The sequence below is a fragment of the Gouania willdenowi genome, chromosome 8 (assembly GCF_900634775.1).
Source record: "Gouania willdenowi chromosome 8, fGouWil2.1, whole genome shotgun sequence".
Lineage (NCBI taxonomy): Eukaryota > Metazoa > Chordata > Actinopteri > Blenniiformes > Gobiesocidae > Gouania > Gouania willdenowi.
The window spans coordinates 10,735,123-10,752,634 of NC_041051.1; the positions used below are offsets into that span (position 1 = coordinate 10,735,123).

Below are 17,512 nucleotides of genomic sequence, written 5' to 3' on the forward strand. Positions count from 1 at the left end.
TCACGTGAAAAGATGTATATAACCACTATTAAAACACTAAAGATCTCTAGAATAAAATTACAAACACTGTTGGAAATATCAACAGAGTGAACGAGCTTGTTTACATTTATATCCCTCTTGACCTATGACCCCCCCTGCATGCGCAGTTCCAGAGTGTGAAAAGGCTATATCATTCATTCACACAAATATACTTTACAATACGACTATTTTAGGATGGGTTTGGTGGATTTTTCCCTTAGGAAACAAGTGTGACACCCTTGATTTATAACACTTTCCACAGACACTCCTCCTGTTTAATGAGCAACAGATACTGTGATTTGAAGGATAAAAATGTCATGTTTTTCCATTGTCGCATTCATGAATACTAATGCTGCAGTTTGTCTCTTTGTGTGAGTGAAACCCTCTCAGGACGGGACCCCCGTGCAATCTCCGGGGTTACAGGACTCCAGCTCAGGCATCCCGTCTTACACATCTGTACTCCAGGATATGAGGATGCTTATGGTGGTAGATTTTTGTAGATTATTAAATAAAAATTTGAAAAAAAAAAGAATTTACTTCAATCAAAGAAAAAAAGTGTTAAAATGAATTAAAAAAAAACAAAAAAAAAAACAATTACACCCAGATAATTGCATTTGACTTTTTGATTGAAACGTTTTAATTTTTTTGAATTGATGAAATATTTTATGTATTTGGGCCATGTTATGAGCATAGTATATTTGTGTCTTTATTATTGAATAAAAAAAACAAAAAAACATTTCAATCAAAGAAAAAAAATGTATTTAAAAAAATTCATAGTTTTCTTAATTAGGGCCATATAGCCCAAATGCAAAAAAAATTAATAAAAAATAAATATATAAAAAATACTTCATTCAAAAAACAACAACTTTTCAATCAAAAAAAGTGTTCAATATGGAAGGACTTTAACACCATTAAAAAAAGTAAAATATTAATAATAATTAAAAAATCTAATTATTATAGATTTAGAGATGATTATTTAAATGATTATTTTACTTTTCCTATATGTTTTTTTTTACTGTCGTGAATGGCCTTCCATATATTTTTAATTGAAGTAAACTTTATTTATTGAAATGTTGTGGTTTTTATTGAATAATAACGACAGATGCTGACCATGAACAGCCCTTCAAAATAGATCTGAAACCTTTATAATATGTAGGAAACATGAGGATTCTTTGGTGTGATGTGGGTGTGTGCGTCTCTAAACCAAAACCCTGTGCGTAATAACAGGAGGGGCGGGTCTGGGGGCGTCAGCGCCAACGGGACTCAAACAAGCACTGTCCGCCCTGCGATCAACACCCGGACACATAATGTAGAGGTGGGACAGAGCTGATGTCCGTCTCTTCATCTGATGGAGTATATTATATAAAATGAGAGTCCTTTGGTCGATGCGTCCGGGAGGATTTCTAAAGGAAACACTAAGGGTTTACACTGAAGACATGTCCACAACTGCAGGTCCAACCAGTGCCTCTTCACAACTGTCATCAGATCAATTTATAGTGATCGCTGCCGCCTGTAAGTAAAGCCATGATTCACTTGACTTTAAATTCATTTGATCCAATTTAACGTAGAAAACTGTTTTATATAGTTTTAAGACTGTTGGAGACATCCTAACCTCTATTACCTCCAAATTAAGGTTAGATTATTCCATGATGGAAACAACACAGTGTATTCTTCACTTTAAATAATAATAATAATAATAATAATAATAATAATAATAATAATAATAATAATAATAATAAATACTCATGAGGGAAAACCTATGAGCAAATAGTTCACATTGTCACACTGACATAGAGTCCCAGAAGTTCCCATGTGGAATTAAAAACACACACACACACACAATCACTGACTAAGTTGATGAGTAAGACCTTTTTCTTCTTTGCTTTCAAACAGTCTCTTCTCTGGCGTTCATTGTGATCATGGTGGTGCTTTTGTCCGTCATTTACCGCAAGGATCTCCAGTGCTGCAAGCTGCGCTCTTATCAGGGGCCACATGTTGATATGGTAAGTCATCAGAGAGAGAGAGAGAGAATGGAAGAGAGTGGCTTTGGTGTTGAGTGCTCTTTTTTGATCTGATTGTTTGGTTGTACAGTGCAGTTTTTGGTGTTCCACTAGTCTGGTGGGACAGGACTCAAAGACTCCATTGGGAAAGTGTCAGGTGGAGTTTGCACGGATTTGGCAAAGGGACTGAAAAAAACTTGACAAGATCTTTTCCAGGCAATTGATTTTCCTACTAAATCATCTTTCCTTCAGAAATAGTATGTGACAGTATTTCTAAAGAAAGTGGACAGAATCAGTGCACAACATGCATATTGATGCTCCGTTCAAACTTATCTCACGACTTCCTGTGTCTGCCTATAGTAGACCTTGGCAATATATCGAGATTCAAGAAATATCGAGATTTGGCAATATAGAAAATTACAATAATTCTTCTATATAGGTTTTATTTTTGTTTTATAGCTTAATTTGTGTTAACATACTTGTTTTAGGAGTCACTGCTTTCACTACTTCTCAGAACAGCATTAAAAGCTCAGTTAGATTGATTACTGAGTGCATCCTAACCCAGAACTTCCCCTAAACAAGCCACACTACAGAACTCACTCACACGTGCTGTCTCTTATAGAAAAAGCCAAAAGTGGCACATTTTGCAGCTGTTCGTTAATAAATCAAAATGTGCCTGTGTGACATTTTTCATGAGCAAATTTAACCCTAAATTGTCTTTCTGGTGAGACCTTTTTTTTGCATTGAAAATATCAAGAATAAAAAACTATATTGAGATATACTGTATATCGCCCAGCCCAACTGCCTATAGTGTCTCATATTAATCCCATGTGTATTTGACATTTTATGGAAAATTCTAAGCTTTATTAAGTGTTGATATCAAGAATGATCATTTGGCTGAAAACTAAAGTCACTGAAGTCAGTTAAGGTGAAAAGGGATGTAAACAACCAAAAGAAGTGACATTTTACTGGTTTCCTCTCCATCGAGCTTCCTCTTCCTGACTCATATCTCACCTCCAGCCCCAGGGGGGAGAAAACAAGTGTTATCTTTGGATTGCAGTTGTGGTCTTAATGGGAGCAGGTTTGGTTTCCCATTCAAAGAACTAATTTAATCGCTGCACACAAAGACAGATGCCTGTCATCAGACCAAAAAACTTTACGACAAGAAAAACACTCATTGTATATTTATTTTTCTGCACAGGGAATTCTCCTTATCGTCTCCCACTTGTACTTGAAATTCAGAAACACAGCTGCACAATCTCCTTTTTGTGCTTCTACTGGATGTTTCATGTCTCCAACTTCACAGCCACATACCTTCCTCTGCTTCATTCTGCTGTGTGAATAGTGGACGGACCCCAGGGTGGGTGTTGGGGACACAAGGGGGGGGGACAATGGATCTCCTTTAGGTTGTATCGGAGGAAAAAAAGGCACTCTGCCGCCGGGATCCTCCCCCGTCTTCACCACTGATTTTACACGGTTGTGCTTTTTCACACTGACTGAATCACTGGTGGATGACAAAAGCACAACCCCTCCTTTTCTTCTTGGTCTTCCTAAAGACGTTCTTTTTGTAGGCACCATTAAAAGTACTAACCAGGGAGGGGAAAGTGACCTCTGACATCACCTTTTTGCCACCGTCTCTCTCGCCGCCTCTGGCATGTTGTGAGGGTTATGGCAAAGGTCGTCAGAGTGCATCATTCTGTGAGAGAGTGATGTCATTGTTTGAATTGGGTTGGGGACGACATAATCACTATATATATATATATATATAATGAGATTTTCTTTACCTTTACATACAAAAGTAAGTTCAAAAGGACCAAAACAGAGGCCCAATCGGGGAACTGCCTCTATTTCCCCTAAAGCTTTAAGTGCACTAATGGCATTGATTGTATCACACTAGTTGCATCAGTCCTTCTTTTTTTTTTAAAGCATTTATTACATTAGAAGAAAACACAAACAAATATGACAGGAAAGTTACTAAAAAAAAGAAATAATAACACACAAATACTGTAGGTTCAAATGTGAATAAAAAGCTGTTTAAAAAAAAAAAAATAAAAAAAATTCAATAGCACCTTTTTCCTTCTCTCTCTCAGGCTACAGCAGCTCCATGAATAAAATAGTCATCCAATAAATGAGAGGAAAAAAAAGAAAAAAAAGACAGTAAAACACCCCTGTAAAAAAAAAAAAAAATAGAAACCACATCGTTGTAATCAAAAAGTGTGTGTATATTTCATTGTGACACAGATTTTAAAAGGCACACCGACCTCGATGTTTATATTCCACTACGTTAAAATAAATCTCTTTAACAAAAGCAGCAGCTTTCCCCAATATCTCTCATTCTGAAGGTGGATTAAAACTTAAGTCAAGCAGTAAATTGACTATGTTTTATGACATGTACAAGGCCCTGACGTGTATTGGAGTGTTCTCGTTAAAAGCTACCTGCTGCTGCTACAAGAGGAACGCACAGGCTCTGAAAAGACCACACGGTTTGTTGCCCAGGGACTTAGATGACACAGTAGGACATCACATTATTCTCCACACAAAGGAGACTCATTTAGAACTGAGGTAATTACCTACTTTTCCTTTTTTTTTAGGATTTCTGCACCTCATACAGTGAAACACAGACAGCTCTTGTTTTACTGAGAGTGGGAGGGGGCACTGACATCAGGGGGGATGGTGGTCCTATTGATTAGATAATTTATGGTCTTGCTTAACCAACTTGTGCCTGCACTGATCAAACAAGGATGGCGACAGGTTTATTGGGCTGATTAGTTTAAAATAAAAAAGCAGCACATAGACATTTAAAATCATAAATTATAGACTGATAAATGATCACAAACTGGCAACCAGAGGGGAAAGTAATGGATTACAAATACTCACGTGACTGTAGTTGAGTTGCTTTTATGAGTTTTTGTACTTTTTTTAAAAAAAGCAAATCAGTAATTTGATAATCAGATTTCTGCGTGTTTTCACCTCCTTCAGCGATTTTGACCATTAAGATTTTAAACGTGTCAAAAATTTGGCACAGGGGTGTTAGTACTTTTGTGATTTGTTAATTTTTTTTTTTGTTTTTGTTTTTAAAGTGTACCATTATAATAATAGGGAAACTCTTTTTCCCTTCACCTTTGAACTTCAGCTGTTCAGCCATTCTTCAACCGATTTCAATCATTCATCTTTTCAAAGATAATTATTACTTTTGAAAACGAAAACGGTTTTCAAACGTACGTTATTCAGTCTGTTTGTGTTTGTGTGTTTGTCTGTTTGTGTACATGATAACTTGAAAAGTTCTGAACAAATTTTGGTGAAATATTGATAATGGGACAAGGAACAGCTGATTATATTCTGGTGATGTTCTGGCAACCAAAAGAAAATATACAGAAATATTTATATCCTATACATTTTACCATCCACATCTTGGAATTCTGACATCATTTCCGTTGATTCGACCATTGTCTCCATGGAGACAGGTTGATTTCATTCAAATTTGGTGGATTGATGTCGGAAGGTGACCTCTATCAAAATGTTGGGTTTCGAACACATGCGAAATCGACCGTTTTCGAAAGTCTGTGCTAAACGAGCGCGGGTTCATCTTCAACTTTTCTCTATCTTGCATTCCCTCATGCAGCAGCAGCAGCAGCAGCTGCATCCTCATTTGTATTTTCTTCAGTAAATGCAAACATTCCAGACAGAATAGAAAAGACAGAATGACCAGACAACAATCAAATGCATCACATCATAGACGATCAACCAAATTAAACGTAATGCATCGCGCCAAAACAACAATTTTTTTTTTAAAATTTTGAATAGAATTCATTGGTGTTATTTTATGTAAAAAAGCATTGCCCATTTTGATAAACCTTTTATTTTATACAGATGCCTTTGTGGAAAATAAATGAAGTTCCAATTGTGCAAGATTTAATCTCTTCCTTTTTAAGTTTATACATGAGATGTTTACTGTATGCAAGGGAACCGTGGCAAGATTTATGACCAAAAATAAACATGGGGGGTGAAAGTAACTAGTAACTTTTACTTTGAGTACTATTTAATTCAGCTACTTTTTACTTGTACTTGAGTATTTTGTGTATGACTTACTTGCACTTGAGTACAATTTTGATGAAGTTAAAGTGCTTCTGCTTGAATAAAGATATTTCAGTATTCTTACACCTCTGCTGGTAACATTTGTATATTGTTCTGTGTATTATTGTCAGTGGGTCACTGTTTTGCAGGGCGCTCCTCTGCAGTTCTACAGCAGCAGGCAGACGCTGGTGGGATCACCTTGTGTGGAGCAGACTCAGAGGGTTGATGACAGGAATGCTGAGGTAAGGGATCCCAGCATTACATCCACCAATCCGCTCGCAAAGCCGACTACAGATACATTCTCTTCTCTGTGTAACCTCTGATGTAAAAGTTCAAGATAACTTCAAACATACAATCCTAAATATGTAATCTTCCACCAAAAGTGAACATTTCAGAGGATTTGATAAATGAATCCAACTATTTATTTTTTATTGATCTGTTTATTTTATTATTTTATTTATTGTTGTAGATGCATTGTTTAGCTAAGGATACTTTTAAAGTAAATAAAAGTACTACGAAAGAGAGATGAGCAGTATTATTGGCCAGCAAGTTCATTTTGTCTTCTTTTTGAATAATATTCTAAGGTTTTATATATTTGGACAATCTTTTTTTATTTTTATCTCCTGACATGTTTAGAGTGTCAGCTGCCAATACAACTTACAATAAATTAGACCATAACATATTATTCAAAAAGAACTTGCTGGAATTACTATGCAAAAGTCAAGGACACATCAAAGTGATCAGCAGACGCTTCTGAAGAAGACTGGCAGTTGACAGTCGAAACATGTCAGGAGATCAAAGTCAATTTCCTGAAAAAACAGTCATCGGAATCAATGAAACCTTAAGATATTATTGTCTGATAATATCTATCTATCTATCTATCTATCTATCTATCTATCTATCTATCTATCTATCTATCTATTTATCTATCTATCTATCTATCTATCTATCTATCTATCTATCTACAACACTATGTTAGGGTTAGGGTTATAATCTCAGTCCGGAGGTAAACTCAGTACGTTACACCGGTCCCAGGACAGTTTTACATTCCGCTCACAATGCATCATGGGGCGTAAAAGTATGATTAATGTGCCCACTGTGCATACTTCAAAAATGTCCTGATATAGTATACAGCTGGGTATTTCTCGCATACTCAATCCTTTCATACTATCTAATGTGAACGCTCTACATACTCATTTTGACTTCAGACTTGGTATGAGTAGTACGTTAGTATGACATTTTTAACACAGCCACAGAGAAGGTTCCATCTGGAGCAGTCATCATTCAGTCTAGCTAAGCGTGGAACTGCATCTTATTTACTTTGAGCAACTAACTATTGTTTGTATCTATGACCTGAGAATAAAACAAAAAATCTATCTGTCTATCTATCTATCTATCTATCTATCTATCTACCTATCTATCTATCTATCTATCTATCTATCTATCTATCTATCTATCTATCTATCTATCTATCTATCTATCTATCTATCTATCTATCTATCTATCTATCTATCTATCTATCTGTCTGTCTGTCTGTCTGTCTGTCTGTCTGTCTGTCTGTTTTGTCTATCTATCTATCTATCTATCTATCTATCTATCTATCTATCTATCTATCTATCTATCTATATGTTATGAGTGAGGGATTCTTGCTTAATATTGGAAATCAGAAATTTAGTGTTTGACAGTATCGGCTAACATGGAACACACCATATCTACAACATGTGCTCTTTGGCTCAGCAGGCTGGTCAGCTGTTCTACGTAGGCCTGCCCTCCAGCTATAGTCTACCCACCCTGGATGCCCTGCTGCCACGGCTCCCCTCCTATGAAAGTGTCCGAAAGAAGGACCGCCAGAGGCAGATTCACATGATGATCGCCAACCGTTTTGGCCTCAATGGCACCATTGAGAATGAGGTAGGACCATTGTTTTAATTCTTGGAAAATATATCAATTGGCAACTGACAGTCATGCATTACAGTTTTCCATTTATTTTTATTTTTTTTTAAATGCATACAAAACACAAAAACAAGAAAAGAAAAACAACAACAAAAAAACAAAGAAACCCACCATCCTTCACCCATCCCACCCTGGCTCAAATGAAGATCACACAAACTATGCTTGACAAAACAGCACTCAGTCTGGCAGGACTTGCAACTACTTGAAGTATGAAATAAAATATTGCCATTTACAAAAAAACTCATCAGTACACCCTCTCATCGTGTATTTAATCTTCTCAAGTTTAAGGAAGAACATGATATCTGTAATCCACTGTGATACAGAGGGAGGGTTAGGGGATTTCCACTGAAGGAGGAGGCGGCGTTTGGCAATCAAAGAGGTAAAATTTAGAATTTATTTTTGGGCCAAATTTAGTTGTGTTGGCTTAACAGAAGTGCCAAAGATATCAATAAATGGGCAGGGTTGTAAATCAATTCCCATTACGGTGGACATTATATGAAAATAACTTGACCAATAGTTATACAGGCGAGAACAAAGGAAAAACATGTGACTCAAACGACACTGTGAATTTGAGCAACGGTCACATTTGTCCTCTACCTTTAGACAACCTTAATTTGGAAAAATGAACCCTGTGTATCACCTTAAACTGGATAAGTGCCAGTCGTGCACAAGATGAGACCGTGCCTGACCTACTCACCACCCCATCCCACCAATCTTCATCAATTTGAAGACCCATCTCCTCCTTCCATGCAGCCCTTGTTTTAGAGTTGGAGTGATCTCCGAGGTTCAGTATGCAACTATACATTACTGAGATAACCCCTCTGCTTGGCATCTTAAATGTGAGTAAATCTTTCCATAACTGATGAGGGAGTACAGCGGGAAAGGCAGGAAAAGATCTAGAAATAAAATGTCTGACTTGGAAGTACCTAAACATATGGTTTGCGGGCAAATCATATAGTGATTGGCAAATTGGTAAAACTATTGAAAGTACTATCTGTATACAAATAAAGGAAACAATGTATACCTTTGTTACGCCATGTTGAAAAAGCGGAATCCATATGTGAGGGGAAAAACAGGTGATTACTACACAATAGACCCAGAGGAGATGCCACAAGAATTTTGAAATATTTCCTGAACTGAAACCAAATCTTTAAGGTATTAAGCACAGCAGGGCTTTTAATGTACTTTGAGACCCTGATTGGGAGAGATGAATATATAAGAGCAGGCAGAGAAGATGCATTAGAACAAGGTTGATTTTTCAGTTTGCACCAAATTAAATGAGGACAATCAATCCAAAAATGTATTTTATCAATATGTGTTGCCCAATATTAAAATTCAAAGTTTGGTAGGGCAAGTCCACCACCAAACTTGCATCTCTACAATAATGATCTCCGGACCCTCGGGGACCCCGAACCCCAAATAAAAGAACCAAACATTTTATTCAAAGTGTCAAAGAAATGTTTAGGTAAAAATAAAGGGATTGATTGGAACAGATAGATACATTTTGGTAGGACGTTCATTTTAATAACATTAATCCTTCCAATCAAGGAAAGAGGCAGATTATTCCATTTCTGAAAATCAGACTATACTTGGGCTATAAGTGAAGTAAAATTAGCCGAAAAAAGATCAGAAAAAGTACAAGTCACATGAATCCCAAGATACTTGAAACCAGAGAGAGTGATCTTAAAAGGCAAGTCAGCTTGTTGGAGTAGTGAACCAGCTGCATTAATGGGAAAACATTCACTTTTATTGAGACTTAGCTTGTATCCCAAAAATGAGCTAAACTTATCCAAAACGGAAAAGACACCTGGAAGACAGGATACAGGATCCGTTACATACATCAACAAATCGTCAGCGTACAAAGATAAACGGTATTCAACACCATTGCGAATAACACCTCTTCGTGAAGTGGAGGACCTTAATGAGATGACCAATGGTTCGATCGCCAACGCAAAGAGCGATGGAGATAGAGGACAGCCCTGGCGTGTCTCGCGTTCCAGAGCAAAATAGTCAGAGTGCACATCGTTTGTATGAACACTGGCTTGTGGTGAAGTATATAATAGTCTAACCCAACGAATAAATTTATGTTCAAAGCCAAATTTCTCCAGTACTGCAAACAGGTATCCCCACTCAACCCTATCAAACGCCTTGTCAGCGTCCAATGAGACTACAATCTCAGGTAAACTGTCTGAGTGACTGGAATAAATTATATCAAAAAGAGTGCGGGCATTAAAAAATATATGGCGTCCCTTAATATATCCTGTTTGCTCCTCAGAGATAATATTGGGCAAGACATTCTCTAAGCGAGTGGCGATAGTTTTAGCCAAAATCTTCACATGAGCTTCACATGAGCTCCTGATCCAACAGCGATGGTGGTGGTATCTGCAACCACTTCCTCCGCGATGCCCTTGAGCCTGATATTATTCCGACGTGACCTAGACTCTAGGTCCTCGCACCTACTCTCCAGCCTGGAAACCTGGGCTGCTAAACTCGCTAGCTCGGTGTTCAACTCAACAACATCATCCGTGCAGCCAGAGAGTGACAGCTCCATATTTACCATAGTACCTTTGAGTGTGGCTAGCTCGGCATGCGTAGCAGCTTTATCATTTTCAAGTTGCATTTTCACTGATTGTAAGTCAGTTTTTATCTTAGCCAGGTCGTCACCCAATGCAGCTCGCAGTTCGCTTTTAAAGAAGACCATTGTTTAAGTCTGGACTGTGAAGGAGCATTTGATACAAGCAAGCAAGTGAGTTGACAATGTGACACTTCAGGCTCTGAGAAGAGATTCATAAACTGTAAAAGGAGCTTCTTCAAACTTTCAAGGTAATGAGAAAATGGAACATCAGACATAATTAAGGCCTGTATCCCAAGTAAAAACAGTGGCCAAGAGTGACGCTCTGTGATCCTGCCTTCTAGCGTTTTTCCCTCTTGACCTTTCCTCCTTTTGACTTAATTAAATATTCCCGTGCGTGACGGCTTTAACAATAATGACGGAGCACCCACATGATCACAGTCACACTGAATGGCATCTCTTTGTCCCTTTTGTGCTGTTAACAGGGTGCAGAATAGATGATGGGCCATTTAATTTTGCTGGCACTAGAGCCCAAGGCATGGAGCTGTAAAACTTGATGTCACACAGAGAACAATGTTGTTGAAATTGTTTTACATTGCTTCTGGGTGGAGGAGCAATTCAGAAAGTCAGGAGACATTAGGTGGTGGAGTGTGACCACCACATGTGATCTGAAAGGTCATTGGCCTTTAAAGTCCTGAAAGTCTATAGTGGACTACAAACTCAACGAGTATGTATTGTCTACTATGTACTATAAGTATGATTAGGATAATGTTCCCACTGAAGTATACATCCAAGTTTCCCAAGATGCAATTGGAACCAACATTGGCAAAAACCTGAAGCACACTGAGACTACATATCTCAGTTAAAGCTGCAGTTTGTAGAATCCTCTCTCTGCTCCGTTTTGAAACTAAAACCGAATTTATAGTATATTTTGTGAATGCTCTTAGCAACTTTTTTTTCCTTAGAGACTAGTGACACAAATGCAAGGACGTTATCTTGTGCTAGTAGAGATTTTTCTGGTGTTTTAGAGACTCTGACGTGAATGCACATATTACACTGTAGTTACTGTCCTGGATGCACTGATCCCAGCTGCTCTGAGCGGCAGCCGCATTCAGACTGTAAAATAATCTCACCTTGAATAAGCTTCTAGGTTTACACACGATTTATCCCGTCTGTTCTCGGCTCTCCACCAGTGTATTTGTGTGGCAGAGGGTCCGAAAGCGGACCATTCCTCCTCAGTGTTTGTGACTTTATTCTGTTGCTTCTCCACCTTCCGCTTGATTTGCTGTGTAACTGTTGTGTTTAACACCGCGATGGACACTCCTGCTTGGATGTCCGTCGTTACACTTTTACTTCCGATGATCCATGAACGCGCCTGACTTCAGTCAAGCGGCCAATTGTAACGCCCAAAACATCTCAAAGATTACTGGTTGGGTGACATCCAGATTCCAGGAGTCTCTTCTGGATTTATAAACTTCATTTACAGGGCCAGGAGAAGGAGATGAGATTCACGATCCACTCAGAACACAGTGGATTACATAATGCTCAAAGATAATTATATATTTTTGACCAAATGATTAAAAAAGAAGTTACAGTTGCAGCTTTAATTCTCCACCTTTGAAAGTGAGAAAGTGACTAACGCCCTATTTTTAATTAATTTTAAGGTTTCTTTTTGCGTCCAGTGCCTACTTTTCTTCTATGTGTCCACCATGTTGAAAACAATGTGATCGAATGTTACGCAATACGCAGCGCGTTGACATCATATCCGGGTGATGTCCGTAAAAAGCAGACGTTGGCGGGTCATTTATCTATTACATGGGGTCTCCAGATAATACTTCAGACATAGTATGAGTAGTTTGATAGTATGACATTTCAAACACAGCCCAAGTATTCACAAATTACAAGTTAAACAAATTAAATTTGCATATGAAGTTTTTAAGGTCAATGCTGGAAGTTAAAACGCTATTTTGATGTAAAGCATATTAATAATAAAAGAAGAAAAAAAGATTTCTGCTGATTAAACGACTTTGAAATAATTCTTAAAATCAAATCAGCACAATGATGTTTTTCAGACTGTTTTAATACTCAGCTGCATTTTATCATGAGAAAGACAAACGTGTGTTATTTGTTGCTGGCAGATTGAGATAAATTGGTCTTATCAACGGGAGATGCAGAAAGTGCTTTAATGCACCGATAGCTGCACCGCTATGGTCACTGATAGGTCAATGAATAACATTGATTATCATTTTATCACAGCATTTGATAGTAAGTGGAATAAATCAGGCAGTGAGTAAGCAGTGTGCTCTTAATGTTGATGCGTTAGCAACTAAAAACTGCAAACCTTTTGGGATTCTCCTGGTCTGCAGCACTCAGTATCCTTCAAAATGTTCTCAGGAAGAAAAAAATACTCAAACTGTAACATTGTTGGTAAGGCATGAATTGCTGAAGACACTACAATGTTTTTTTATAAAGGTGTCAGGTTAAATTACACAGTTCTCCAGAGGTGTCAGCAGTGGAGGGAAAATAGTGGATCTTCTGCAAACTGGAGCGAGTTTCATCAAAACTGTTGTGTCTTTGGGCAACAATTCTGTCAACTGTGGCTGAGTGTACGAGACAAACAGTTGCTACATATTAACAGTGATTTTGTATTAATATTATTTTAATTTATCATAGGACTTAAGGCTGGGTGATATGGACCAAATCTCATATCTAAATATTTTTTTTTTCTCGAAATAGCGATATATGATATAAATCTCGATAATTTTTCTTCTTAACTCAATAAAGTCTATACCAGAAAATACAATTCTGGGTTAAATTTGCTGATGAAAAATGCCACAATAATAAATGTGTCACACAGGCACATTGGCTTTCTGTTGTGTGGCTTGTTTAGGGGAAGGTCTGGGTTAGGATGCAATTAGAAATCCATCTAACTGTGCTTTTCATTCAGTTCTGAGAAGTAACGAAAGTAGCGACTCCTAAAATGACTATTTTAATACAAAATAAGCTGTAATACATATATATCTCAGAAATATGGAAAAATTGTAAAATTGTAAATACAAGTATTTACTATTATATGAATAATAGTAAATACTTGTATGACATTATTTGGACTGTGTGATTGTATAAATAAAAACAAGTGAAAAAAAAATAAAATAAAATAAATATATATATATATAAAATAGAAAACTCAATATATCTTGAATTTTGATATGTTGCCCATAGCCCTTTATGCAATATAAATGCAGCAGCAAATAAAGGAGGAAGGCCTTCTCTGTATGTTGCTTTCCTGGAAAATAAAAAATAAAGCCTTGTTCCTACTTCAGATCCAGTAGCTGCAGCGCAGCATTGTTAATTGTTAATAAGTGCATAATAAAAGGCTTTATTAGCATTACTATCTATTACCCAAGTATTATTTATCAATAATGTTTTACTAAGAGACTTTTAAATATATATTTATTGTTTCAATAACAATATTAAAATATACTGTATTTATGAAATGTTTGTATTGACACTTATTAATGTTAATAAGCATTTTAATCATTTTGCAGCTTTTTCAGTCAAAATGCCACCAATTTTTCTCGGGTCACACGTGTTTTTAATCCTCTTTCGTTAACCAAAAGAGGTTTACATCGGCATCTTTAACTTTTACTGATGATTTAAAGCAACCACAAGCAGCACAAGTTGTCATTTTGACTGAAAAAGCTGCTGAAGGATCTAAAAAGCAGAGTGAATGCTTCACTCCAACAGAAAACAATGGGATGTTTACAGGAAGTGGGGCCATGTGACATCATCAATCATGTGATTTCAAGATGGAGGCTCTAAAATTGTGAAGTAGTCGCATTTTTAAAAAGCAATTAAATTGATATGCATAATAATGAATTGTTTGTTAGGCATAGATATTCTAATAAGTACATTTAAAAGATTTTGGGCCAAACAGTGGAGGATCGGTTCAGAAAATGGATGGGTGGATGGATCCATTTAAGAAGCTCATTAACATATAATTATTACAAGTAGCTTCAATGTGTTAATAACATTACTAAATATATTAATGAAGCTCTTTATTGACCCGACACGTAAATAACCCTATTATTATGTATTATTATTATCATTATTATTATTATACTGTTTTGGGTTTGTTTTGTTTTTTCACACCATCCATCAAGTCACATTCTTTGTATTGTTCAAACTCTACCAAGAAAATAAAACTATTCTGATTCCAGTGTTAATAAGAATTGATTAGGCCTTATTAAGAGATGTATTACTGCTTATTAAGGCTTATTACAAGTACCTAGGGTTGGGCAAAATAAAAATCGATTTAATTGATTATCAAATTTGTAGATAAAAACTATTTTTATTTTGCAAATTCGAGTTTATTAAAAAAAAAAATTCATAATAATAATGATTTTCTTTTTTTTTCACCACCACAGTTTTTTCAGACTTTTTCACGTTCCGTCCTTGTAGGTTACCGTAGCACAATGTGAGCCAGCCCCCTCTTTGTTTACATGTGTTTACCCTTTGAGTAGGCTATATGTGTGCCACAAGCATGTTTAATGTTTTATCCACACTATGCTGAGATGCTAAGAGAAGAGTTTATTATTTTTTTACATGTTATGTTATGTTATGTTATGTTATGTTATGTTATGTTATGTTATGTTATGTTATGTTATGTTATGTTATGTTATGTTATGTTATGTTACATTACATTATGTTATAAAATATGTATTAATTTGATTTCTTAATCAGAAAATTTAAGCTACTGTGAAGGCGCTGTTGCACTGTTGCTTAAATCTGGGTTAAAGCTTGAAATTGTTGAATGAGTCTGAAGGAGCCTCATTTACTTTATTTTGGAATCGTTTTATGCATTTTAACTCTTGAGGACAATCACAGCAATGAAGTGGCAATTTTGACAATACATCTGATGTCTGCAGAAAAAAAATCAAAAATCGAATCGAAACTCAAATTTTTCTTTAAAAAATGAGAGATTTATTTTTTTAGGCAAAATTGCCCAGTTCTACAAGCACCTTAATATAAAGTGTTACCCTTCTTTTTCCAGCCTCCTCCCACATATGAAGAGAGCATCCGTCAGTCTGTGGACCTCCAGTACCATATACTCTCCCCTAGCTTGGATATCGCTTCTCCTTTCTTCACCAGCACAGACTCCGCCCACCCAGGCAGATCTGACACCAACAGTGCTGTTGTACCTGTGTGACTCTCATGAACCTCAAGCTCCTTGACTAATGTGAAGGAAACATGACTTTATCAAGCAGATGATGTTTCCAAAATCCACCCATGCCTGGATAATCAACATGTGTATCAACTAATCAGATACCTCACGACTGTTTTGGAATACCCTGCACACGTGAGATGCATTTGGAGGTTATATATGCAAAAGTATATAAGTGTGATTGACTGTGGTTGCGTTTCAAAGAGGGAACCCTGAGCAGTGATAGGCTAAGGTGGCTGGTACATCTTACAGTGAGTGAGAGGGGCACAAACACACCAAAAAGGGAACCACTTTATGATTACATTGATGTGGTTTCTATTTGAATTTCTTTTTTTTACAAAGGTGTTTTACTGTTTTTTTTCATTTATTGGTTGACTATTTCATTACTGTAGCTGCTGTAGCCTGAGAGAGAGAGAAGGAAAAAGGTGCTATTGAATTTTTTAAAAAAAGAGCTTTTTATTTACATTTGAACCTACAGTATTTGTGTGTTATTATTTCTTATTTTTAGTAACTTTCCTGTCATATTTGTTTGTGTTTTCTTGTACTGTATTTATTAAAATGTTATATCTCTGGGATATCCAATGTCATAAATGCTTAAAAAAAAAAAGAAACGGTGCAGCTCTAGTGTGATACAATCAATGTCAGTAGTACATTTAAAACTTTATTTTAAGAAGAGGGGAAATAGAGGCAGGTGCCCATTTGGGATTCTGTTTTGGTCCTTTTGAACTTACTTTTGTATGTAAAGGTAAAGAAAATCTGATTCATATAATATATATATATATCAAATTCAGAATTTAGTGCCTGATTCAGCTTAAATTCTACACAAAGTATCTGAATAAACTACTGAGGAACATGATACTGGTCATAATAATCAGAGAACACAGTGCTATGGAGTTTATTGTATATAGAGCTGGAATACTTTAGGCCCGCCCACACATGTCCTCATCATAGAGTGGTAATAATGGGTTTTTGTCGGCAAATGCACTACTTTAGAGAGCAATAAACATGTATTATGTTTTGATGTATCATATGTTTCTTTTAAATACATTTCTTAGCTGAAAAAAATGCATTTTGAGAAGAAGGCAAGTCGGTGTGTTGTGTTTTGAGCAACGTTAAAAAGAGAAAATTTGAGCTCTCTGTTTAATTGGCAACTTTGTCAGATTTATGGTATGTTGAAGCAGCTGGACATTTAAAATATCCAAGTCAAACCCTGCTTGAATATAGAGCTCAAAGAAAGACAATGTTCCTAAAGTAGAAGTTAATATGGTTACTATAAAAAGCCTGTTTCCGCCACTAAAAAAAATTAAAAAAAATAAATCACCACGAAAAGTCATAGTTATGAGTTAGAAAGTCATAATTCTGAGAAACAAAGTCATAATTGTGAGTTAAAAAAGTCATAATTATGAGTTAAAAAGGTCATAATTATGAGATACTTTAACATATTTACAGCAGCTCATGTGGTGAGTTTATGACTTTACTAACTCATAATTATGACTTTCTTTCTCATAATTATGACTTTCTTTCTCATAATTATGACTTTCCTTGGTAATTTTTTTATTTTTATTTAAATGTTTTATTTTTTTGTGGCGGAAACGGGCTTCCATAGGTTCCTTAGTTAAAAACATTTATTTTTTTTACATTTGTATAACAATTCTAATCAATTGCTGATCT

General features: G+C 36.1%; 1 protein-coding gene across 2 annotated transcripts; it reads left to right on the plus strand.

Annotated features, from left to right (window-relative positions):
- Positions 1-1,328: 1,328 nt before the first annotated feature.
- Positions 1,329-16,171, plus strand: LOC114468799 (uncharacterized). 2 transcript variants are annotated; one of them, XM_028455885.1, is made up of 5 exons: positions 1,329-1,530; positions 1,912-2,021; positions 6,242-6,334; positions 7,830-8,003; positions 15,671-16,171. In XM_028455885.1, the coding sequence occupies exons 1-5, from the start codon at positions 1,386-1,388 to the stop codon at positions 15,824-15,826; spliced, it is 678 nt and encodes a 225-aa protein (XP_028311686.1). In that variant the 5' UTR covers positions 1,329-1,385; the 3' UTR covers positions 15,827-16,171. The 2 variants fall into 2 exon arrangements, with proteins under 2 accessions (XP_028311686.1, XP_028311688.1); XM_028455887.1 differs by having other exon boundaries at positions 7,833-8,003.
- Positions 16,172-17,512: the final 1,341 nt, after the last annotated feature.